The sequence below is a fragment of the Podarcis liolepis genome, assembly GCF_965112155.1.
Source record: "Podarcis liolepis genome assembly, chromosome: 7".
Classification (NCBI taxonomy): Eukaryota; Metazoa; Chordata; class Lepidosauria; order Squamata; family Lacertidae; genus Podarcis; species Podarcis liolepis.
The window spans coordinates 9,745,220-9,769,685 of record NC_139561.1 but is presented as its reverse complement, the minus strand read 5'-3'; the positions used below and the strand labels follow the sequence as shown (position 1 = coordinate 9,769,685).

General features: G+C 42.6%; 1 protein-coding gene across 6 annotated transcripts in view; it reads left to right on the top strand.

Annotated features, from left to right (window-relative positions):
• Positions 1-24,466, top strand: part of HECTD4 (HECT domain E3 ubiquitin protein ligase 4) — a 115,243-nt gene that overhangs the window by 20,521 nt on the left and 70,256 nt on the right. For 4 of the 6 annotated variants that reach the window (XM_083511404.1, XM_083511403.1, XM_083511401.1 and 1 more), the window contains exons 3-17: positions 3,281-3,370; positions 3,831-3,961; positions 5,425-5,533; positions 5,796-5,934; positions 9,027-9,197; positions 9,799-9,991; positions 10,374-10,535; positions 11,812-11,925; positions 12,800-12,940; positions 14,500-14,732; positions 16,026-16,171; positions 18,829-18,899; positions 19,895-20,000; positions 22,226-22,346; positions 24,225-24,353. In XM_083511404.1, the coding sequence (XP_083367530.1) occupies positions 3,281-3,370; positions 3,831-3,961; positions 5,425-5,533; positions 5,796-5,934; positions 9,027-9,197; positions 9,799-9,991; positions 10,374-10,535; positions 11,812-11,925; positions 12,800-12,940; positions 14,500-14,732; positions 16,026-16,171; positions 18,829-18,899; positions 19,895-20,000; positions 22,226-22,346; positions 24,225-24,353 (2,056 nt within the window). The remainder of the gene's footprint in view (positions 1-3,280; positions 3,371-3,830; positions 3,962-5,424; positions 5,534-5,795; positions 5,935-9,026; positions 9,198-9,798; positions 9,992-10,373; positions 10,536-11,811; positions 11,926-12,799; positions 12,941-14,499; positions 14,733-16,025; positions 16,172-18,828; positions 18,900-19,894; positions 20,001-22,225; positions 22,347-24,224; positions 24,354-24,466) is intronic. The other 2 variants (XM_083511405.1, XM_083511402.1) reach the window with 1 other exon arrangement.

The following is a 24,466-nucleotide window of genomic DNA, read 5'->3' as shown; positions in this document are numbered from 1 at the left end:
ACAAGAAGAGAGAGACAGAGGGGGGGGGGCACAGGTCAGTTTCACAGTTGACAGATAACCTAAAGTAGAATTGGGGTAAAAGGAGAGGAGGGAGATCAGGAGAAGGATAACACAAGAGTTCAAGTTCAATGAGTTTTTCAGTGGCTCATCTGAGAAGATGGTGGAATCTGTCCTCCTACAGAATCACTGATGAGGGAGACCAGGGGGAACCAAGCTGTAGCAAAAGCATCAGGTTTTACGCAATTCATAGCAAGCCAGATGGCATGAGTCAGTTTCTCAGGTAAAGCTATGAAACAAAGAAGAAGAAGAAGAGTTTGGATTTGATATCCCGCTTTATTACTACCCGAAGGAGTCTCAAAGCGGCTAACATTCTCCTTTTCCTTCCTCCCCCACAACAAACACTCTGTGAGGTGAGTGGGGCTGAGAGACTTCAAAGAAGTGTGACTGGCCCAAGGTCACCCAGCAGCTGCATGTGGAGGAGCGGAGACGCGAACCCGGTTCCCCAGATTATGAATCTACTGCTCTTAACCACTGCACCACACTGGATCTCCAGTGCTTATACATGCCCTCCAGGATAAAGTCTGAGGACATTTTCCAACTTCCTGCAATAGTCATCCAGGCTGCTACAAGGAGAAACATCAACAGATCCTTAGGGAGCAATTTAGGGCCAGTAAAAATGATAACGGAGCAGTATAGGAGACTTAGGAACAGTTTGCTTATTATGATATTATATTATATTATATTATATTATATTATATTATATTATATTATATTATATTATAGTTATAGTATAAGCTGGAATTAAATATATTATCCCAGAAATGCTCAACGTAGGGAAAAGCTGCCACACATACAGTGCCTCAGTCCTCACATCCACTCCAACACTTAGGTGACTGTGCCATAATTTAAGCAGTGTGAGGTACCAACAATGAATTAGCTTAAGAGAAGCTTTTTTAATTCCTGCAGAAATTGTCTTAAAAGGGACATGAGTCCACATGGCTGGCTAAGAGTCCTACATTCTACGTATCTTTACTAGAGCTCCTAAACAGTTATACAGTTTGAGCTGTGTACATCTTATTAAGATCTCCTGCTTTGAAGGTAACTTCCATATAATTTGCAAAAGCTCTCCCCGCATGTTTTATTGTGCCAGTCTTTCTCAATGGACTTCTAAAACCCAACCAAATACTGGTACTGTACTTTGCATGATATTTAGCTTCCAGGGCTTTGCTGCTCTTCTGTTGTTAATTCAGTCTTATCTATTTTAATATGAATTTTCACAGAAGGTGCATACATCTTCTTTCTGGTGCAGGTTTGACCTCTCACAAATTTTGTCAAATTGTTGAATAACTTCCTCTTTCCCCCATTTTTCTCTCTTTTAAGTTTAGTAGAGTTGAACCGAATTTTTTGGCCTATTTTTTCTGCCACTTAGATTTTCCTGGAGGATTATTTTTCATTCTGATGTGATCTTTTAAATAGTTCTGAATATCACTGCCTGTGGCTCATCTATTGTGGTTATCTGTGGGAATGTAACCTGCATTTTGTGATTCCTCATTAGTATTATTTGCATGACAGCACAAAACATTGTGTCATTTGAATACTGATAAAGAATGCATAATTATCAGTCCAGAGATGTATGCTGGATATTTCTCCCAGTCATCTACCAGAATGGTTTCACAGACCAGTTTAAGGTGTTGTAGTGTCTTCAGCATTATTACCTGTTTTGAAGGTTATGTCATCAACTTTCACACCAAAAAGAAAGAAAGAAAGAAAGAAAGAAAGAAAGATACTATGGATAAGATATTTAGGTGAAATGTTTGTTTTAAAATTAATGTTATTATAGTTAATTTAATGTTCACAGATGGATTCCTCAGCTACAGAAATGACTCCATATGTATTCTCATATGGAAAGGGTTACATGAAATAAACATTACCAAAATGTTCTTATCTGGCTGCCATATTGGAGACAGTGCATTTCCTAATATGATTCTACATCTGATACATTTTGTAAAAAGGATATCTGTACTTTTGCAGAAGTGGACTCTCTTTACACAACTTAGGCTAATTATTGGCTACAGAATGTTTTGGGGCAGTGTTAATTTCTGTGTACCTTTATGCTTCCTATCTTAATTATGTTTACAGTATGTGGTAGATCTTAACTGTATTGTAACTGCATTTGTATGATACAGAAACCATACAAATGTTGTAGTCTCAACGACTGAGACTGCCCTTCTGCCCCCCCCCCCATTTCCTTATTTGAATGCAACTCAAGACATAAGGCAAGCCAATTCCTTCTAATTCAATTTTCTACAGTTTCATGGCCTTGAATTGATTTTGCTCTGAGTTTATGCTCTGGAAGAAAACTCCTTTGAGTAGGGCTGCACCTGCCTTCCATACTGAAATTCTGTGCTGTGGACATTCCTTTGAATTTCTGAGTTCTGACTGCCCTCAGCCCTACAGGTGCTGCCCTATAAGGTAGCCAGTGTTGATTCCTTCCCCTATGTCTTATCTACCAGTGTCTTGCCTTCACTACTGGTTATTCTTTTGTGACAAGTGGGAGCAAAGGGAGTATTGGCTCTGTAGTATCCTTGTGTCTGTACATGTGCAGATCTGCCAGTCAAGTTCACATCAACTCTTTTGTTGTTGCACACATGAGTTTGCACAGTTCACACCATTCTGCTTTGCATTAGTTGCACACCCAATTTTTATCAGTGGTGGAATAGCTGCTGCAGGCCAATTTGCTGATGTGATCACCGTACTGGGGGCTGCATGGGGTACAGAACTGTTGTTTTGATGGATCCTTCCATACCAACCATGATATTACTTTAACAGTTCCACTCACGTTCTACCTTGTCGGTTCAAGCATGGTAAAGAGGCAGCCTAGGAGAAGAAAACTGATGAGGATGGAGGCGTTAGCCTATTGTTAAGTGTGCCCATTGTTATCGTCCTTCCATCCCAAATTATAATAGAATCTCAAAGGCAGGTGAAAATCTCCAGGCTCTTCTGTGAAACCGGTAAGGTATCCTGAAGCTTTAGATAATGAAGGTTTATGTAAAAAGGATCTCTGGTATATAATATGGCTATCTACCCCATGTCATTGGTGTTCCATGAAATTTGGTAAATGTAGAAACACACTCAGAGGAGGTGTGTTCTAAGTTGTATTTCATGAAGACATCTTGAGGCTTTGAACCAGTAAGAGTTTGCTTGACTTTTTAAGAGCATCTGTTGTTGTCCTGCAGTTTCCAAGAGTGACTGATGCTTTGTATTTTAACTCTTTCCTCAGGGGATCATTGAAAACGTTTGTTCACACAGTACACCTTTTACAGAAGCAAACAGAGTTGGGATCCCTGCCTGTAGCTGATGTGTTACACAGGTAGGAAGAAGGCTTCTGGGGGCAATCATATTGCTATAGATCAAAGACTAATCTTAAAAATATACTCATGCATCAATGTTGGGATTTTTTTTAAACTTAGAGTGAGCAATTAGAAAACCCCATTCCCCACCCTTACCCAGAGCTATTTACAAACCAGAACTACACTAATAGTCCTTACTGTTCATACATAGGCCATCCACCATTTAAGTACCGTATTTTTCCATGTATAAGACTAGGTTTTTACCTAAAAAAAATATCAAAAATTAGGGGGCATCTTATACATGGGGCCATTTCCCCCCCATTTTCTTAAATCTGAGTCCCCCAAAATAGGGGCATCTTATAGACGGAACAGTACAGTATATTTTCATGTGCACTGTATGCCTGTCTTTAGCTAATCATTTCCAATTCATAGAAGCATTCCCCCCATTTCTAAACTTTACTTTGTATTCATTCTCTAAAGGTTGTTGCTTTTGGAAGGGGGGCCTGGATCACCCTCTTGTTTGCTTGGGGGCAAACACATGGTGTCCTGGGGGTTTGAAGATATGTTGCCAGCACCTGATGCCAACCCGGGCTCAGGCTCAGAAAATAAAGGTGAGATTTGTGAATTTAAAGAACAAGAACATTTCTGCATTGGGATTGCCTTGCCTTTTAAATAACCACAGTCTGAAGTTGTAAGGGTAGACAGGTGACAGCTGGTGCTGCGCAGACAGTCAGAAGGTATTTATTTGATTGATTGATTGATTGATTGATTGATTGCATTGGCACCCTGTTGTTCAGCCGAAAAGGCTCCCAGTGTAGCTTACATGGAAAGCCCTTGTGCACAAGGGGAGTCCACTGCAGCAGACACACATGTTATAATGTTGTTTGTACAAAGGTGGGATTTTACTGCTAGATATGGTTAAGTTGTTTCCCAGTCTGTAATATGAAAAATCATCTAACAAGTAGGAGACAAATATTGTACCACTCCTATTCAGGGTTCCAGCTAACTAGCCCCGCCTTCTTCAAGGGTACACCATTCCATTTCCCTTCCCACCCCTTTCTTTTCTGTGTGTTTTCCCTCAGACAGTCAACCAGCTTTTTGTGGCCACTGAGTGTGTTCAGTCCTTAGAGAGCTGTTTTGAGAGAGGGGTCCCCTCAGGTCGGGTGTGGGTTTTGTTTTGCTTTTTGCTACTTCGGTTGTGTGTGGATGATGCCATCTTGGCTGCCCAAGGATCAACTCTCTGAGGATGAGCTCACAGTTAATAGGATGATGAGTGCATGTGACAACAGGACCTTTGAATATTGGCCCTTGCAGTGTAATTTTCAAAACCGTTTGATGTATGAATGAAGTGTGTGTATGTGGTTTTTTATCCTCTTTCATGGTCTAGGGCAGCTTTACGTACTGGTACTGAAACCGATACTCAGTCCAGAAGTTGTAAGTAATCTGAGTGAAGTACAACACATCAAGGAGTCTTCTTCTAGCCAGTAGTGTCTGTGTTGTCCCAATAGTTTGAATGGGAAGCTGCATCTTCCCCCGCCACCCTCAAAATATTATGACTTTGGAAAAGGTTGTCTTCTAAAGGTTTGTTTCCAGTGTTCGAAACTCCTATTGTTCTAGGCGCATTTTGCGACAGGGAATTTCATTTGCGCAAGCAGTTTCTGAGCTCTGGGCGCAGTGTTGCGCCTAAGATTTCAGATTAAAATTGTGGAGTGGAAGGAAAGGAGGACCTTTATTCTGCCTCCCCACTTCCATCTACTCCTTGAAGATTGGAGAAGTGATGGGGGGGCAGGGGAAGGACTAGACCATGTGAAAAATGAACATAATATCTTAGCTGCAGTTCATTTTCAGCATTGCATTCTTGTTATAAAAAAAGCACGCCTAGACATTCCATTGTTGTGCCCATAACCTAGGTTTAAGGTGTCATTTAGCTCCTAGCTTTCATATCTCAGTTTCTTTTTTTTTCTTTTTTGGATTTGTTCTTATTATTTTATTGGGTTTTATAAACAAGAATAATGTTATACAAACAAGTATACCAAGTTTTCTCATGTTTTTCTAACACTGTTTCCTCATACAGATGCAGACTTAGGACGCTGCCTCGCAGCAGATGGGCTTTATCTTTATACAACAAACTCAGTTGGCAGAGGAATAAGCAAATTAGGATCTGGATTACATGGTACTTTACGGTAAGCTATGGCATCATTAAATGCTCAGTTTGTTTATATTGTCAATTACTGTATTTGTCATCCCAAACACAGGACAGCAAATGGTGTTGAGAGTCATGTCTGCAGCAGTCTTCTGTTGGTAGCTGCCCAGAGTGGCTGGGGAAACCCAGCCAGATGGGTGGGGTATAAATAAATTATTATTATTATTATTATTAGGATTCTGAACTGTAATAAATAAAGGTGCATCATAATTGAAGTGTAACTTCCCTTCTTTTCCCTTCAGAGGCTTTGTGTACTGCCGTAATGAAGAGTTGGAACCAGGCTGGGTTGCTTTTGGCAATGGCAAGCTTCTTCACAGACCCGTCTCTTTTGATAACAAACCTCACTCCCTTTTCCAGGTTATTGACCAGAATACCCTGCAGGTAAAGTAAAAAATTGGAGCAGCATCTTTAATTTCATATCCATGGCATAGTGTTTTTTTTGAAAATGTTTATCAGAGATTTTATAGTCCATTCAGCCACTTTTCTCTGTAGCCACACTTTACAAACAAACTCTCCTTGATAACACAGTGTTCCAGGTTCGCATCAAGACTCTGGAGACCTGCTGCTATTTCCCATTACCCTAGAGCAGAGCTTTCCAAACCGTGTGTCGTGACACATTAGTGTGTCGGCTGCATTGTGTAGATGTGTCGTGCAAACGCTGGAAAGGGGTTAGTTTAACCTTCGGTTTGCTAGTAAAACTGAATTACTGTGTCGAGAAATGCATGAGTAAAGTGTGTCACCAACATGGAAAGTTTGAAAAGCTCTGCCCTAGAGGGTGGCTTTGATAACTTGCAAGGCTGCCATTAGGGTGGGAGTGTACAGGTATTCCCCTGATAAATAAAGAAGATGCAGGACATGCCTACTTCCAGAAACCATTTTCCCCTTGTTATTTCACCTTTCTGTCAGTGTCCTCTGGAGACCGTTTGCAGTTTCCAAAAACAAAAAAAGAAAAGGGCCAGTGTATGTGTTATCTTTTCCTGTAGAACTTCTTAATCTAGCGATTTAAAAGCTTTATTGACTTTTGCCTTGAAGTGAAGAAATATTACTTGGATCCTGATAATTTCCCCCTACTGTGTGTATTTCAGAGATTACTGTAGCAGTTTCTCTTTGAAGGGTAGAAATCCAATATCAAGAACATCTGTGGCTCAGCAAAATATTGCATGCTAGCTGTATCGATGACTCATGGTCCTGATCCTAAGTCTTGATGTATCAGCAAACAAGTCACTAGCATGTGGTATATAAACTGCTTTGCCTGCATAATGCCTCCAAACAAGATGTTATGTCAGAGGTGCAGAGGAGAAATTAAGCTGGTTTTCCAGGCTGGTATTCCTGTACCAGAGTTGGGATGCGGGTAGCGTTGTGATGTAAACCACTGCACTTCTTGGGCTTGCCAATTAGAAGGTCAGCGGTTCGAATCTGCACGACGGTGATGAGCTCCCATTGCTCTGTCCCAACTCCTGGCAACCTAGCAGTTCGAAAGCACGCCAGTGCAAGTAAATAAATAGGTACTGCTGCAGTGGGAAGGTAAAAGCGTTTCCGTGCGCTCTGGCACTCGTCACAATGTCCCATTGTGCCAGAAGCAGTTTAGTCATGCTGGCCACATGAGCAGAAAAGCTGTCTGTGGACAAACGCCGGCTCCTTTGGCCTGAAAAGCAAGATGAGCGCAGCACCCCATAGTCGCCTTTGACTGAACTTAACCGTCCAGGGATCCTTTACCTTTACCTTTTTTTACCTCAGTCTAGGATGAGGGGATAAATGATTGTTGCTGCTTTTTCTGTCATGTTAGTTCTGTGCTTAGATTCTGTACTTAGAACTTGTAGCCACACATCTCTCTGGCTGTCATCTGCAAGTCTAATTTGAAAACATATAAAGCATTTAAAATCATATTAGTTATGTTCACAGTCTATTTATATACCTCATTTTGCACAAATGCATAAATGAAGAACCGATCTGATCATTTCCCAAATACTGATATTTACACTCCAGCTACCAAAAATGACATCTTCACTTGATGGAAATAATTTTCTCCAGTTTGTCCAGTAACAATCAATCCAACTTTAAACTATCAGTCATGGGCTCTTCATTTTTGTTTGCTCCTTTTTTGTGAGGGTGGGGCCAGGCCAGTGAAGCAGAAATGAAGCAGTTGGGGCTTTGGCCTGATGCAGCAGGGCTCTTCTTATGTTCTGGTTGATTAAATAGGATTGTAGTATTGTACTTGCAAACTGTAATTGCTGTTGGTTGTGTAAGAATATGTTAGATACCTCATATATGTTAAAGATACTCCTTTTCCAGTTAAAATGGAAATCATGCAAAATGTATATAGTGCGATGTGAGACTTGGTTGTAAAAATGAAGCAATAGAGTAAATAATCTATTTAGTTGTAAAACAACATGATTTAGCTGTCGGATTTGCACCATTTTCTTAGTAAGCATATGAAGTATCAAAGGGAGACTGATGTAAATAAAATCTTTTTCTTGCTTATTTAAATCATCAAGTCTTTCCCAGTTGTTCCTGGAGATGCTGGGAGCTGAACCTGGGATTTTCTGTTTGCAAAGTAGGTGCTTCACGTATCGGCCCTCCCAAGTTCAAGGAAGTCAAGTAAAATCGAACATTGTGAGGATGTGGGAATTGATGGGAGTGCTTATTTGGTTATTGAGTGAATTTTTTTTTTAAAAAACCACAATAGCAACATTTCAGTGTGCTTGATTGGCAAATGTAAGTTTGCAAAATGTGAGTGCTTTTGTTTTGTAACAATTTTAGCGAGGTATCTGGACAAAGCAAATTTGGTTTCCAGTACTTTCCTTTATAGTAATACCTCCGTGAACGTCCACCTTGTCTAGCGTCCATTCCGGTGAACGTCCATGGCAAACCCGGAAGTACCGGAACGGGTTACCTCCAGGTTTGCCGCTTGCACATGTGCAGAAGCGCAAAATCACACTTCATGCATGCGCAGAAACGCAAACCACTCTGCGCACAGACGTGGCGCTTTGCCCTGCGTCCTTTTCGGCTAGTGGCTGGGCTCTGGAACTGATCCCGGCTGCAAAACAAGGTACAACTGTATAGGTAGGTATATTCAACAGTCCTACAAAGCATAAAAATTGGCGTTAATTATAAAATGAGACAAGTGAGCTAGTCATTTGCAGAATTCTTCAGTGGTAATGGCTTGGCATATTATCTGGGCTCAAGCCCATGGTTTAGATCTCTCTGGATTAATCACAAGATGGTAACCATGAGATTGTATAGTTGATGGCTCATGGTTTGTCCATGAGAGCTAAACCATGAGACAAGGTTTGGATGACATATTAAGCCAACCTATTGACCAGGAAGGAGTAAAGCACCTTAGCATTACATGTAAACTAGACCAGTTTATCATGTCAGTGTTCATGAGAGTTAGTACAGCATATTTTTTATCCCTTCTCCTCCCGTCCTCTCTCTCACCTTCCTGTCCCCTTTGCTTTTATGCAATGCTACAGGTATGTCAGCTTCTCCCAATGCCAGCAGATCACTTTCCAGTTGGCAGCACTATGACCACTGTGCACCTTTCTTCGGATGGCACCTACTTCTATTGGATTTGGTCTCCTGCAAGCTTGAATGAAAAAACACCAAAGGGACACTCTGTCTTCATGGATGTTTTTGAGCTCGCAGTGAGTGCTGTTACAAAGTGTGTGTTTTGGGGGGGAGTGGCGATAGGAATTGGGCTTTACTCTGTAACTTAAGTTAGTGCCTGAGCTTCCTTTCCCCCTCCTCCCTCCTGGTCCCTTTTCCATTTGTGTCGTCTTAGATTGTGAGGGTAAGGGACCATATTGTAAGCTGCTTTTTTGGCCAAGGAGCAGGATGCAAATGCCTTTAATGCTTAAAGCTAGTTACTGCTTGTTGTTTACAGAGTACTTCCAATTTGCAAAATATTTTCCCTTCTACGCCTTGTAGCTGTGACTACTCCATCTCTGTCTTCCACTTCTCCATTTGCATTTACTTGCTGCTGAATGTGTGTCCTGTGTACCATTTGATATTTTATTTCTCATGTGTTCATCCCTTTGTTTCATTATTATAAAATGCCCAAAGCCAATATCTTTCTCATTGCATTGTGATCAACGCTGATGCTGCTCAGGATGGGCAGTCTGCATCTCATAATTAAGGTTCATCCCTCCCCCATTTGAGCCTGTGCTCAGGGACTAGAGTTTGGGGTGCATTCCCCCCCCCCCCCAGACAAGTAATGCTCTGTGTTGTCTTGGCTCATTGGACTAGGTGGAAAATGGCGCCTGTGTGGCCAATCCCCTCCAAGAGCGGATAATACTCATGAGGAAAGAGGGGGATTCGGCAAAAAGCATCAATGAGATGCTTCTGAGCAGGCTTTCAAGGTACAGAGCCTCTCCCTCAGCAACCTTGGCTGCCCTGACTGGCTCCACCATCTCCAATACACTGAAAGAGGACCAAGCAGGTGAGGAGGGGGTTTGTTTTAATGATTTTGCACCTTGATTTGCTTTGACAAGCAGAGTCCAGTATTAAGGATAATTTTGCTTCTCATGATCCTATGTGTCAGAGCACACCAGGAGCATCTCCTGCACAGTCTCTGCTGGAAGTGTGGGGTCCTCTTGCTTCAGATGAAGGCATTATCTTGGTAGATGGTGTCTCTTCTCAAGATCCTACATTGTAACACAAGTAACTGTAGGCTTCTCTTTGGGGTTTGAATCTCGCTTGTCCATCCATCCAGCTTTCATCCCAGAATTTAGCTCCCCCCCCCCCCTTCTGCCTTTTTCATGGGCAACTCCTTTTTTTTTTTTTTTTTTTTGCTTCTCATGATGTTCATCTGATCTTTTCAGCTGCTAACACTAGTTGTGGTCTGCCTCTAAAAATGCTACGAAAGACTCCAATATACACATGTGGGACTTATTTGGTGATGTTAGTCCCACCCCCGGGTGGCTCTGGCAGCTCTGCCACACGGTCGCTCTTTGGTGGAACAAGTGGCTTGTCATCCTTGAAAAGTAAGTCCTCTCCAGCCTGCCTTCTTGCGCCCTCTGAGTTGGTTTGGTTTTTTTAAAACCCAGCAAACTGATTTGCCATGCATCTTGCACTGCCTTTCCGCTTGGTCCCTAGATAATTCTCTTAATGTATCCAGTGCCATTATATTTATTTATTGTAAATCATTATTTTGCTCCATCTGTCCACCTTAAATAAGGCACTTCTTCCAAGTTTATTTCTCAGTCGTTGATTTGAGCTAGCTGGGTATAGCCCTGAAACCTATTTCCAGCACAGGGCTTAGTGTTCAAATTTGATGAAAATATCTGCCCAGTTGACATATAAAATGGGGGTGAGGGTATGCTTTGATGCAGCTTTGATGCAGCAGAGTTCCTTTTCTTGCAGTCGCTTTTCTTTTAGCCCCACTCTGATACTGAAAGATTCTCGGGGAGCTGTAATTGCTTGGGGCAGTGAGCACAGCAGAGGGAAAGAGGGGTGGGTTTCATTCCTCTCATCTCCTTTTCATGTAAGACTAGACACTCCTCCACCCTTGCTTTGCATGTGAATGTGACAGTCACATGACTAAAATACACATGACTGCCCTGCCCCTGTTGAGAGCATAGAATTGTAGAATTGTAGCGTTAGAAGGGACCACAAGGGCCATCTAGTCCAACCCCCTGCAATGGTGGTGCTACTGTTCCTGGACAACATGCTTATATAGTACCCACATTTTTCAGGCCAAGGGGCACCTTCCAGAAGCTGCATATCAGTAGTGGGTGTAGTCAGAGGCAAAAGTGGGTAGTACGGTGGATGTGACTCTTACCGTTGTATAGTAGGCTACATTCCAGCAATACAAAAACCCAGGGGTTTCTATGCATACACTACTCTCTGTTCAGGCAAACAAGAGGGATTATCACAGCTCAATGAGACATTCCAGCCAGGCAAAGGCATTCAAGAAGGTTGTAGAGCTAGTCTGGGCAGAGGGCCTGGCCTGGGGAGAGTCCCAAGGGTGGATAGAGAGCACGCAAGGGCTTCTTTTGGCCCGTAGGTCTGACCTGCAACATATGGAGGGAGGCTTGGGGTTGCCAGCGACCTGTGGGGCTTCAGCTGAAGTTTGGGAAAAGCAGGTAGAGTTTCCAGGGCAAAAGGCTTCCAGTTAAGTACAAGCCTCGGTATCTCGATTCTCTCACTGTAGAAATTAAATAACTGTCTGTGTTTAACAATCAAGCTCCTGTGCATAACGCACAGTTCAAATAAATATGTGAGCTTTCAAGGGATTGATTGTAGGCTCTCTGTTTAAAGTTCTGGCTTCGAGTCTGGTGTACAGTATCTCAGATGGACAGTTTACAAGTCGAGCGGATCTCATTGATGCTGCTGGGAGCTCACTTGGACGCGGTGCTCTTGTTCCTGGTCTTGGTAAGGAATTAATATGCAGTTTTAGATGCAACTTGGTAATGGCAATAATGGCGTTTGATGCCCTTGATTACAGGTTTCTCTGAGAAGAATCTGGCTTGCTTTAAACAGCTAATCTGTTCAGACACACCTCTTTTTTTCTTTTTTAAAGTAACATAAATAATCTGCCAAAGTAGGAGAAGGCTAATAAAGTTTATAATAACAATATATGTGTATAGGAGAATTGCTTGAAACTGTATATTTGCTCTAAACCTTGGCTGACCTAAGGTGCCATTGGCAGTGTAATGGTGGTGGGTTTTTAACGTTAGCATTTGTGGATCGTGGCAGAGGGGAGATCAGACAGTCGTTTCTTGCTTTATTTTGTACCATCGATAGCAATATCTATAAATCTATTTGCAAAGTAAACACCAGCCTTGGAGTGGTGGACACTGGAGTGCTTTCTGTGGTTGAATGAAGGCAAGGGAGGCAGTCCATTAAAGCAAGCAGATCTATGGGGGGGGGGGAGTGCTTTTACCAGTTTCCCCCCAAAATCAGGTAAACTAGAAAATGTGTAAAAATCTGAGTGGCAAATAAGTTGCTATCTTGGAAACATCTCTTATTAGATGTAAGATTCATTGCAAGAAGACCTCCCTAGCCGTTGGCTTAGCTGCTGAGCTGTTATGGAATGCTTAGGAACAGTCTTTACCTCTGAGGAATAAAAACAAAGAAAAGTCCTTTAGGACCAAATGAAGCTGTTGGTGAGAAGGGGTGCAGAGGAGGGAGGAGGTGCATGTGTATGTTAAGAGGAATTGTTACCAACCGTAAAGGCATCTGTCTGGACCTGTTTTGCATTATAAGCCACTTTTGATAAAAAGAGCTATTGATTGTTTTTGTTCAGGAGCGTGCTATGATGCTATGAATAACATGATCTGGACATGCTCGAACGACTATATTGATCAATGGTGCAATCCAGGGAACCAAGCCTTCCATTACGTTTGCCAGAGGCTAGGAGTCAGCCATATAATTGTGGAACCAAAAGGTGAGGGGGAAATCAGCAGTCAGCACTCTGTACAAAGTCATTGTTAGTGAAATGTGAGATGGACAGCCTGGATCAGTGGGCATTGCCTTTGAGCCATGCTGCACCTGACTGAGAAACCAGCAGGGCAGAACAGCTCTTTCATACAAGGTTGGTGAGGGTATATATAGAACAGAACTTCCTTTGATCAGAACCAAAATAATAATCAGGGTGTTTGAAGTTCTCCTGCTTTTGAAGTTACAAACTACAAGATGCTGGGATCTTTCCTTTGAATTTCTGTGGAATTCTGCTGAAGGATGGCAATTGACTATTACAGCTGCAGGAGAAGGCCACAAAACGGTGCTTCTCTGAATGAAAACATTAGCAGTGAAATAATCAGGTATTGATACCACATCATCAGCTATATAGCACAAATTGTAGTATGGGGCAAACTTCAACATGTTTACCCTGTCGAAAGTCTCATGAAGTAGTTTGTTAATTGTCTTCCATTTGGAAAAAATGGGTTTGAGAGGTGGTGGCTTGCAAAGGCCAAACCAACAAATCCACGTCAGAGGGATCCAAGCTGTGCAAAATACCCTTGCATCAGCACTGCATGTATGGTTGCTATTCCCAATTATTGGAAACTTGTGGGCAGCTACACTCAATCTCCATGCCCTTCTCTTGCTTCCCTTCCATCCATATAAATATATGAAGATGCCTTATACTGTCAGACCATTGGCCCACCTAGATGTCTACCTAGTGTTGCTTATTCCAACTGAGAGTGCCTCCCCGAAAAAACAGATTTGGATATTCCACAAAAGAGGAAGGGTATCTTTTTATATGCGACGACGGCAGCAAGAGTTTTGATCGCAGCAAAATGGAAGAGTAATGAAATCCCCTCTATACAAGAATGGATCCAAAAGCTGACGGAATATGCCGAATTAGATGGTTTATCGGAAAAAATAAAGAATAAATCAAAACAGGAATTTGTTTCAGAATGGGAGGTTTTCAAAGAATATCTGAAAAATAAATATAGTAGTTTAAATTCTGTTGCAGCATTCGAGGAACTTCAGTAATAGTTGCAAGGTAGATGTAAGAAATTAGATTTATTGAGAATAAGTTTAATTATGATAAAAGTGTGTATTGGCAATAAGTAATATGAATTTGAAATATGGAATAGACAGGAGGTTGGGTCTTTAGTGTTAAGACCAATAGATGTTTTATTGTTTGCTAAGAAAATTATGTGCCTATGGTTATTTTTGTAATTTGTGTGTAATTTGGTATTTGTGTTTTTTTGTTCTTTTTTCTTGTTGTATAAATTAAAAACTTTTTTTTTAAAAAAAAGAGAGAGTGCCTCCCCGAGATCACAAGCACCAAACTTCACCATTCTACTTATAACCTGGAAACACTGAGCCTCAAACCTGGGAATTCTCTGTTTGAATTCCACACAGTTATTTGAATATTTGGGGGTGGGGAACCTTATGTTTTAGACTAGGTACAGTTGAAAGGCACAGAATGAATAAACCTTGACGATACCTTGAAATTCACACTGCCGATTTATAAAACGTTTCTTACTGCTTTAGGAGATGCCATAACCACAAATGAGGTTATCAATCAATTACTGCACCATGTTGGTGCTATGTGTATCCATCAACTCAACCTGCTGGCAGCGAGTAACAACCTTCCAATCACAAACTTTCTGGGCAAGCAACACCCAATCGAGGGCCATCATCTTAGCAGCATTTGCGACATTATGGAGAAAGCTATGGTCAATGGGGACACCTGCATTATACGCTGCATCTTGGTTGTCTTCCAGGTGCGTGCTATCCTAGTGTAATTGTGCTGTCCTAATGTAATTGTTTGCTTTTGGATTGGGGGTGTGGGATACTCAGGCAAAGTACCGTATTTTTCGCTCTATTGGACGCACTGGACCATAGGAGGGGGAGAACAGGGAAAAAAATTTTTTTTTATTGTTCTCCCCCTCTAAGTCAAGGTGCGTTCTGTGTGTTCAAGGTGCGTTCACCCGAAGCCTCCGGAGCCCAGCGGGAGTTCCCGCTGGGCTCTGGAGGCTTTGGGTTCCTTTCGACCTGCTCTTTGGGGCTAGCGGGGGGGTGGGGAGCACTGCTTCTCCCCACCGCCAGCCTCCAAACCAGGTCGGGGAACAGCAGGAAGGTGGCGCTCCGCCTCCCCACTGTCCCCCGAGCTTGTGGGGCTGGCGGTGGGGAGAAGCGCTGCTTTTCCCACCGCCAGCCTCCAAACCAGGTCAGGTTTGGAGGCTGCTATCCGCCGAGCTCCCCAGGCTTGTGGATATCTGCTCAGCGTGCCCCAGGCTTCGGGATGTGGGCACTCCCACCGAGCTCCCAAGGCTTGTGGACAGCTTCCTGAAGCCTGGAGAGCGAAAGCCTGCATTTGCTCCATAGGACGCACACACATTTCCCCTTCATTTTTGGAGGGGAAAAAGTGTGTCCTATAGAGCGAAAAATACGGTGCCCTTAGTGGGAGTGGTGGGATATGTAAGGATTTTCTCACTCTTCCTGTGAGCAGAGTCAGAAGTGCTGGAACTGAATTGGAGCATTGGTGGGTTCTTTCTCAGTCATGGAAGCTTTATCCAAGAGAGGTGTTCTTGATGGTATTCTGCAGCAATTGTTGTAAGCATTATCAGACCCACCTGTTTCAGCTAACTTGTGTGGTTACGTCAGTAGAGGGCAGAGGAAATGTTCACATTTTATTCTGTTTTTTCTTGAGGGACTTTTGCTTTTTGTCCCTCACCTTTGGTCACTGGAATGAAGCTGGTGAGAGGGGTTGTCCACCTTTTTTGAGTGTATGGTCACACCTGCAAACTGAAGCAATTGTTACAGGCATCATACATGCGCTCTGCTACCAACCACACACTGCAAACTAATCTGTTGGCTCCAACTCAGTGCTTCTTTTAAATCTCCTTTCAGTGAGAGTGGGGACCCTGTGGGCATGGCAGAGACTACAATAAATTATATTGATATAAATAAGTAAACCATCAGATTCCATATACTCTTTTTATGGTACTCACTTACTCATATCTGACAATTCAACATGAGCATTTGTACAAACAGTCCCATGTTTGTCCTTGCAGGTGGTTTTTAAATTTTTCTTCAGCCCTCAAACCGAGAAGAATCGTGACATCGTAAGACGATCCGGCCTCTTGCTTTGGCAGTTACTGATGGCACCAGAGGACCAGATCAGCCCTGAGATTCAGAAGGAGGTCTGCCTGGCAATCACGTATGTCCTCTTAGCTCACTACAATCAATCAAATCCTAAAAATCCTGTAGTCCTTGTGAAGATAATACTTTCAAGGCCTGACTTGGTAAAAACCACAGAGCAGCCATTCTAAGCTACATTATAGTGAAGTGTGAATTTTCTGTGCTTTACACTAGGACTTGGCTGAACCTAGCCCAAAGGAAGGCAGCTAGTTTGGTCACCAGTATATGCTAGGCTTCCTCCCTGTCTATTCCAGGTCACTGGGTGTTTTTTTGGGAAGGAACTTCTACTGTCACTTTCCAGCCTGCTTCTTGTTAAAGGTAAAGGGACCCCTGGCCATTAGGTCCAGTTGCGGACGACTCTGGGGTTGCGGCGCTCATCTTGCTTTATTGGCCGAGGGAGCCGGCGTACAGCTTCTGGGTCATGTGGCCAGCATGACTAAGCTGCTTCTGGTGAACCAGAGCAGCGCACAGAAACGCCATTTACCTTCCTGCCGGAGCGGTACCTATTTATCTACTTGCACTTTGACGTGTTTTCGAACTGCTAAGTGGGCAGGAGCTGGGACCAAGCAACGGGAGCTTACCCCGTCATGGGGATTCGAAACGCTGACCTTCTGATCAGCAAGCCTTAGGCTCTGTGGTTTAGACCACAGCGCCACCCATGTCCCATTGCTTCTTGCTAGCTGAGGTTAAAAATCTAAAAATGAGAGGAGGTTGTGGGTGGGGTGGATATTTGCCAGACAACACCCAAGCTTTGTCATTGGGTTCTGTCTTATACAGGACGCTTGCAGCACACAGTAGTAGAGAATGTAAACCTGTTGTTTAAATGCATAACTTTAAAATTAACCAGCTGGCCAGCCTATTTCCCAGCTTTGGGCATTACACTCTTAGGAGGCCATCAGTTAAAATGGTCAGAAAGTTCTAGATAGTTGGTATCAGCTATATAGAAGAAAGCAGGCATTTCTACCATCTACTTTAGGGTGACTTTGAAGTTCTGTTGTGAGAGCTACTGCTGCTGGTGCTGGTTGGGCATAGTTCTTTTGGCTAGTTGTAGTTAAAAGGTTAAAGATGGTCCCCACTCTTCTATCTGCCACTTCTTTCATCTTTTGGCCAAAGCATGGGGAGCGTCACAGTCCTGCGTTAAGATAACCAGATAGTGTACATCTAAAGGGCAAAGGGCATTCATCTTGGGCAGGCATAGGCAAACTCGGCCCTCAAGATATTTTGGGACTACAATTCCCATCATCCCTGACCACTGGTCCTGTTAGCTAGGGATGATGGGAGTTGTAGTCCCAAAACATCTGGACGGCCGAGTTTGCCCATGCCTGATCTTGGGTGTCGCATTTTCCTGTATATGGGACACACTCCAAAACTTGAGAAAACTTGCAGATTTATATTTACGAGGTGCAGTGTTCTCAGTTCTGGAATAATAACAGCGTATTTTGGATCCAAAGCCTGTTTTTTTTCAGCCATGTTGATTGATGTTAGAGAAGTATTAACTGGTTGCTGCACTGTATGACCAGATAATGTTGTTGAAGAAACTTGGTTTAATTCTACACTGGTGAAGTGTAGAATTAAATTTTCAGAGTGTAGAATTAAATTAATAGCCACCCAGCTGAGTGCTGGACTTTGATATGGCAAACTTGAGTTCAAATTCCTCCTGAGCCACAGGCTGACTGCATAGCCTTGGATGAGTTGCAGTTACTTAGCCTCAGATCCTCTTCTATGAAATAAGAGTATTCTTAATTTACTTCACTGGGTACCGAATGCAATAGAGATTGTACATTGTGTAAGTTGCTAGCAAACATTTCAAGAAATGACACAGGTAAGACTTAAACTAAAATACAATTGCTTCTGTAGTATGCTTTCCTTGCTCCCTGTGGCACAAGCAGCAGCAATAACAGACAATTAAACAAAGAGGAAAAAGCATGAGCGTTTTCATTCCTTTAACTGTAGAAGCAGTTGCTTGCTTGAACCGTATTTCCCATAAAATAATTCTTAGTTTGAATCTGGTTACATAACAGGGTGGAAAAGGCTTCCTTTTGATATCCAAAGAGGCCCCTTTTGATCATAGTGGTTTTCTTTGTATATATTATTATTACATTTACTTTTCCTCCAAGGAGCTCAAGGTAGCATACATAGTTTTCTTCCTTGTTTTATCCTTGCAACAACCCTGTGAGGTAGCTTAGTCTGAGATAGTGCAACTGGAAGATTACCCAGTGAGCTTCATGGTTAAGTGGGAATTTGAATCCTGGTCTCCTAGGTCTTAGTCCAGCCTACTCACCACTTCCCCAAACTGTCTGTTGATGGCCTTCTTGCTTAACCATTAACATCATTCAAAAAAACCCAACATTCCTGACTTTTCTTTTATACTCAGGAAGCTAATGCTATTTTTTTTCAGAAAGGTAGTCTCAATAGTCTGCAGAAAGAAAGAAAGAAGACAATGTTTATGGTACAATTAATCTGCTAGATTTTAAGGTGCCCCAATACTCTGTCATGCTGGCCACATGACCTGGAAGCTGTACGCCGGCTCCCTTGGCCAATAAAGCGAGATGAGCACCGCAACCCCAGAGTCGGTCACGACGGGACCTAATGGTCAGGGGTCCCTTTACCTTTTAATACTCTGTTGCTCTGTCTTTGCAGATACTAAATGTTACCTTTTCCCCCCTCTTCTTTAAGCTCTGGTCTAAATAACCTGTATCCTGGAGAAGTGGAAATTAATAACTTGCTTAAGTTGGTTTTAACAGAAGGTAAGTGTTTTCACTAAGACTGTAATGAAAATTCATTGTAGGCAGCTTCCACACTGATCTTTTGCTCTAGAGTAGCCATGTTTTCCTGACGTTGTCAACAAATATCTCCCTATCATGCCTTTCCTGTTCAGCTTCTACTGTATTCCAGAGTGCCAAAATCCAGCTCTTTCCCCCCTCCAGATGCCCCAGATGTAGGGGGCCCATTGTGCTGCCATTCTGGCTGGTTGTGACCTGTATAGATTATGCTAGCCATTTCATTCCATGGAAATCAGATCTGTCAATGTAACCCTTCCCTTTCCAAATCCATGATTAGGAGCACAGTGAGGGGAGGCGGGAGTATTTAACCAATAATAATAATAATAATAATAATAATAATAATAATAATTTATTATTTATACCCTGCCCATCTGGCTGGGTTTCCCCAGCCACACTGGGCAGCTCCCAACAGAATATTAAAAACACGATAAAACATCAAATGTTAAAAGCTTCCTTAAACAGGGCTGCCTTCAGATGTCTTCTAAAAGTCAGATAGTTGTTTATTTCCACTACTGAGAAGGCCCTCTGCCTGGTTCCCTGTAACGTTGCTTCTTGCAGTGAGGGAACCGCCAGAAGGCCATTGGAGCTGGACCTCATTGCCTGGGCTGAACGATGGGGGTGGAGACGCTCCTTCAGGTATACTGGGCCGAGGCCGTTTCACAGTAGTCTCAATGAAAACCAGCATTTGGGCTTGGAAAAAGTGGACTTCACACTTGGCTGCAGAGTTTTAGAAGTCTGGAAGCAGAATTTGTATTCCATTTCCAGTTTACAGCAGAGCAGCAATGCTTGGTAGCTGCTAAATCATCCACATCTAGAAGCATCTACCGGCTAAAAGTATATGGTCCGGAACGCATAGTCTGCTGCACATTTAATAAGAAATATTTTCATCTAGCATGAATTTACAGCTGAGGCCAACATCTATATATAGCCAGTTTCCCGCATGAATTATTCCCTTGTAGGAGACAGAAACAGTGGGCTTGCCCAGCTTCGAAATGTGATCATGACTAACCTGGCTGAGCAGCTTCAGAACAACAGATTTGGCAGTGAAGATGATGAGCATTACAGGTAAGTGACATGGGTCTTCCTGCATGTAAGGGATGTAATTTGCCTAGTGCACATTCTGAAAGCTCTGGATCCTATCCAATGAAGACTTCTCTCAGAGTTGCTGCTTCTGTCGTACAGCTTCCAAGTGTTTCATCACAGCTTGCTTGGGGCCAGTGGCCCCTTTAAAAAGGAATGGAGGTGGCACAAATCCTGTGTCTTACTAAGCAACAGAAAAGGAACAATTAGTAACGGTTTCAAGAAACAATAATCACAACAACAGAAGCCTACAAGAAATTGTTTGGGGGTTTTTTTTGTAGCTTCAGGCCTGTTGATTTTCCCCTCAAGAAGGGTGTCTAAAAACTGAGTTCAAATCCCAGAGAAGATTTGGCAGTAAGATAAATAATATGGTACATCCTCCAGAGAGCCAGTGCTACAAGGACAGAATCTCAGAATCTTGGATCATAATATATGTTTTTATTATTTATTTGTTTATTTACTGCTTATCCTTCACCCTGAGGTCTTAGGACGGTTTACAGCATTACAATACAATATTAGAAGCAGATTAAAACAATCCTAAAAATATACACTTCAAGTGTCAAGTCCATGGTAACGAGTTACATCTTCAGCCTTCTCTGGAAGCTGTATAATGAAGGTGCTAGACACGTCTCTGTGGGGGAGGAGTTCCACAAAATGCCCTATCCTGGGTCGCCAGGGAAGAGGAACTACAGTGGTGCCCCGCAAGACGAATGCCTCGCAAGACGGAAAACCCGCTAGACGAAAGGGTTTTCCGTTTTTGAGCTGCTTCGCAAGACGATTTTCCCTATGGGCTTGCTTCGCAAGACGAAAACGTCTTGCGAGTGTTCCGATTTTTCCCCGCTTCCCCCCCTTTTTTCTAAGCCGCTAAGCCGCTAATAGCCTTTTAGCCGCTAATCCGCTAAGCCTTTAATAGCCGCTAAGCCTTTAATAGCCGCTAAACCGCTAATAGCGCTAATTCGCTAAGCCGCTAATAGGGTTGCTTCGCAAGACGAAAAAACCACTAGACGAAGAGACTCACGGAACGGATTAATTTTGTCTTGCGAGGCACCACTGTACTAAGATAGCCCCCTCTACCAAGAGGGTATGTAGGAAAGGAGGCGTTCTTTCAGATATTTCAGGTCTGTGTCGTTCAGGGCAAGTTATTTTGAAAGTACTTCAGATCAAAAGAGATACTCAAGCCCTAGATCTTTACTTGCTATACTCACTCTCCATGGACATAACATAAAAACATGTGACTGAAAAACTATGGGTAGTATATTAAACAAACAAACAAACAAACAAACAAACATTAGATTGCAAGACAGATAAAGGAAACCATTTGTTGCAGTTTTAGGAAAGCTCATTTGGAACAACCAAACAGAAGTTTGAAAGTGTGAATTTGCAGTCCTCAGCAATTAAATGATGACATAAAATGATCTGTTTTATATTTCCCCAACCACCACCACGCACAACTCTCTTGTGCACAGCAATTATTTGCAACGAGATCCCCTTTGGATCTCTATGGGCAGTGCAAACTGTCAGAAGGCCCAATCCACAGGGAGTTTCCTCTGCTCAGGCATTTGCTAGGTACGCGTTTGCCTGCATCAGAAAGCTTCTCATAAATTTGTGCTCCCGTTTCTGGGATCTAGAGTGCTAGAGTGCACCAGTGGAGTTTTGAGCTTGGAAGCACAGACCCCCACACCACCCAGCCCACCCATGTAGTGGGGTGAAGCAGCTGCCTTGGGTGGCAGAAGCCCCCAAAGCAGCCTCACCTGTGTCTCTGCCACTGGCAGCTGAGAGATCTTATGAGATCTCTTGCCTAAAACTAACTTTGATGCTGGTGCCACTTCTCTGACAGCAGAGGCAGGGGCACTGAGGTGGTGCTGGCAGAGGTGGGTGGCGTGGCAGAGCAAGGTGGCGCAGACTTCCTGTTTTGTCTCACATGTTGCAATGGGACATGCCGCCATGATCCCAGCAGTATCAAAAACGTTTGAACCCCCCCTCCCTTTTAAGGAGTTTGTTGTAAGGTATAGGGTCCTGCTCTTAGATATGTGGAACTATCCTGTAGCTGTAGACAGATGTAAGTTAAGTAAATAAAAACATGGTTGTGTCTTTTATGGTAGCTACTAGTTCACCATTACCAAAAAAACTGAATTTGCTTGCACATGAGTGTTTTTGTTTCCAGTACTGAACCCTCACCATTTTACCATATATTTCCTACATTTTTAAAGACTAAACGATGAACTTTTGCACTACATTCTCAAGATCGTTGTCCGAGAATCATGTATCTTAATCACCAAGTGCCAAACTGTATCCAGAGATGAATTTCAAAGGCTCCTCTCAACTGTGCCTGTGAGTAACACCTCCTAGCTTGCTCTTTTTTCCAAAAGGGCCTCTTGTTTTATGGGTACAGCCAGGATAGGGGCAGTGCAGCAGTCTCTGCAAGGTTTAAGGGGAGCATTTGGATTGTCAAATGTTATAGATGAGCCTGCAAACCTCACTGATTGTTTTCTGGATGCCACCTGCATGCCGATGTATTGACACACAGGAGGAACAAAGACTTATGTACCTAGGAGAGTTTGGAACTTGTGATTCAGATTGTACTAACAGGCAGCAGCTGCTGATTCTGCTCTTCCAGTTTCTTTCCCAGCCTCACCTAGGAAGAGCAGTCTTATACTTTGTCCTGCCATGAAATCGAGCACCTGGCTAAACCGGCATGAACCTTTCCATGCTGTCTGCTGTGAGTGTTTGGCCAGATGTCTGATAATGCCTTGCATCCACATGTTGCCCTGCTCTGTCTCCCTGCCACTTACTTTGAACGGCAACCACACAAAAAATAATCCTAATTAAGAGCTAATGTTAGCATGGTAGTTAAAAGTGAATGGCATGACGGGAAGTCCGGTTTAAATCTTGGCATTAGTGGTAAAACTCAATGAACAAACCAGTGTTGATTGCTTTTAATGTGATTTTTTATTTTAGACTGTATTTTAATCACTTTCAAGCTGCTTTTGGTTCTGTCTGTAGAAAACTGGGGTATAAATAAAAACAGATGAATGGATCAGAATCAAACCAAGCCAGTCTGTTTTAGCCTCAGCCCTCACTGTAATAGTGTTTATCTTGCTACATTTTTATCCTCCCTCATTTGCTCAGAGCTGCAGCCTTCCTGCTCATTTATCTTTGTAACAGTCATGAGAGGTAGGTGAGTGTGAGTAAATGACCCAAGCTTATCCAGTGAGTTTTGCACCTAAATGGGAAACTGAACCTAGTTATTTCCATTGTTTTCTGGCACAGTTTTGCCACTATACCATACTGGCTGCATAATGAACATAACAATCCTGACCTGCTTTACAGGAAAGTCATGGGGTTAGGAAGAAGCAGCCTGAATATTTGGGTTATGACTATTTTGGAAGTATAGTACAAATGGGTACTGGTGTGGGAAGTAGTGGAGGGGGGCAGATTTAGACCAGTGTACTGTGCTAATTGAAATGCTGGGCCCAAGCCATCCAAAGTCTGCACCAAGAATAGCAGAATTCTGTGTCCTCTCTAGGCATGCAGATTTGCATAACTACTTCTATTTTGCATCATTTTGGTTTTGCCAGTTGTGGAGGAGGGCTAAGGAGTTAGGCAGAGCATTGGAGCTCTCCTGCTCTGTTACTTTCTACTTTCCACTCCTGAGATTTCATCAGACATTTCCTCACACTTTGAAGCATATCTGAAGAGCCAATAAGGGCTAGCAACTTGCTTCAAGTAAAAAAATGGAAGCATGAGGTTTTCAGGAAGCTGAATTCAATTTAGGTTTTCTGTGCCCCCATGAAATCAAAGCATAAACTATACAGCATTGTTTGAAACTTACAGTTACACTGTGTACTGCAATAAATATGTTGAGATCCCATTCCCACTCTGTTGACCTTTCTAGAATGTATCCATTGATCCCTGTGAATTGAGCTTTGTTTTAAGAATTAATTTGACTGTTGCTTGCCTATGTGTCAACTAAGCAAAATCCAGCAATTTGTGACACATCTCTCAAATTTTAGCTTGAGTTAGTGACTCTTTTGTTACATTCTTGTAATGCACTGCAGAGCTGTGACAGTCTAGCAGGGGAATGATTTGACATTTCCCTGTTCGTTTTCTTCCTTTGTGTTTCAAAAATAGCACACAACCTTTTTCTGTACTGATTTTCTAGTTGAAGTGTTGAGATGATAATGCAAATGGTGCTCATTTATATTAAAGGCTGCCTCTTCTTGCCTGCGGTATCTGATGGCCGTACAGAACCATCTTCTGAGTAATACAATTTTGATTAAGCCTGACGAAAACGATGACAGTGACAGCTCCTTGCAGGGAGAGACATTGAAGGTACAGGTAAACACCAATATTAAATTCCAGTTCTGATTTCAACAACCCATGCTCTCTTCTGGCCCTTGTATCTCTGCAGTTCAGCTGATGGGTATACCCTCTCTGTGCTGTCTTGTCCC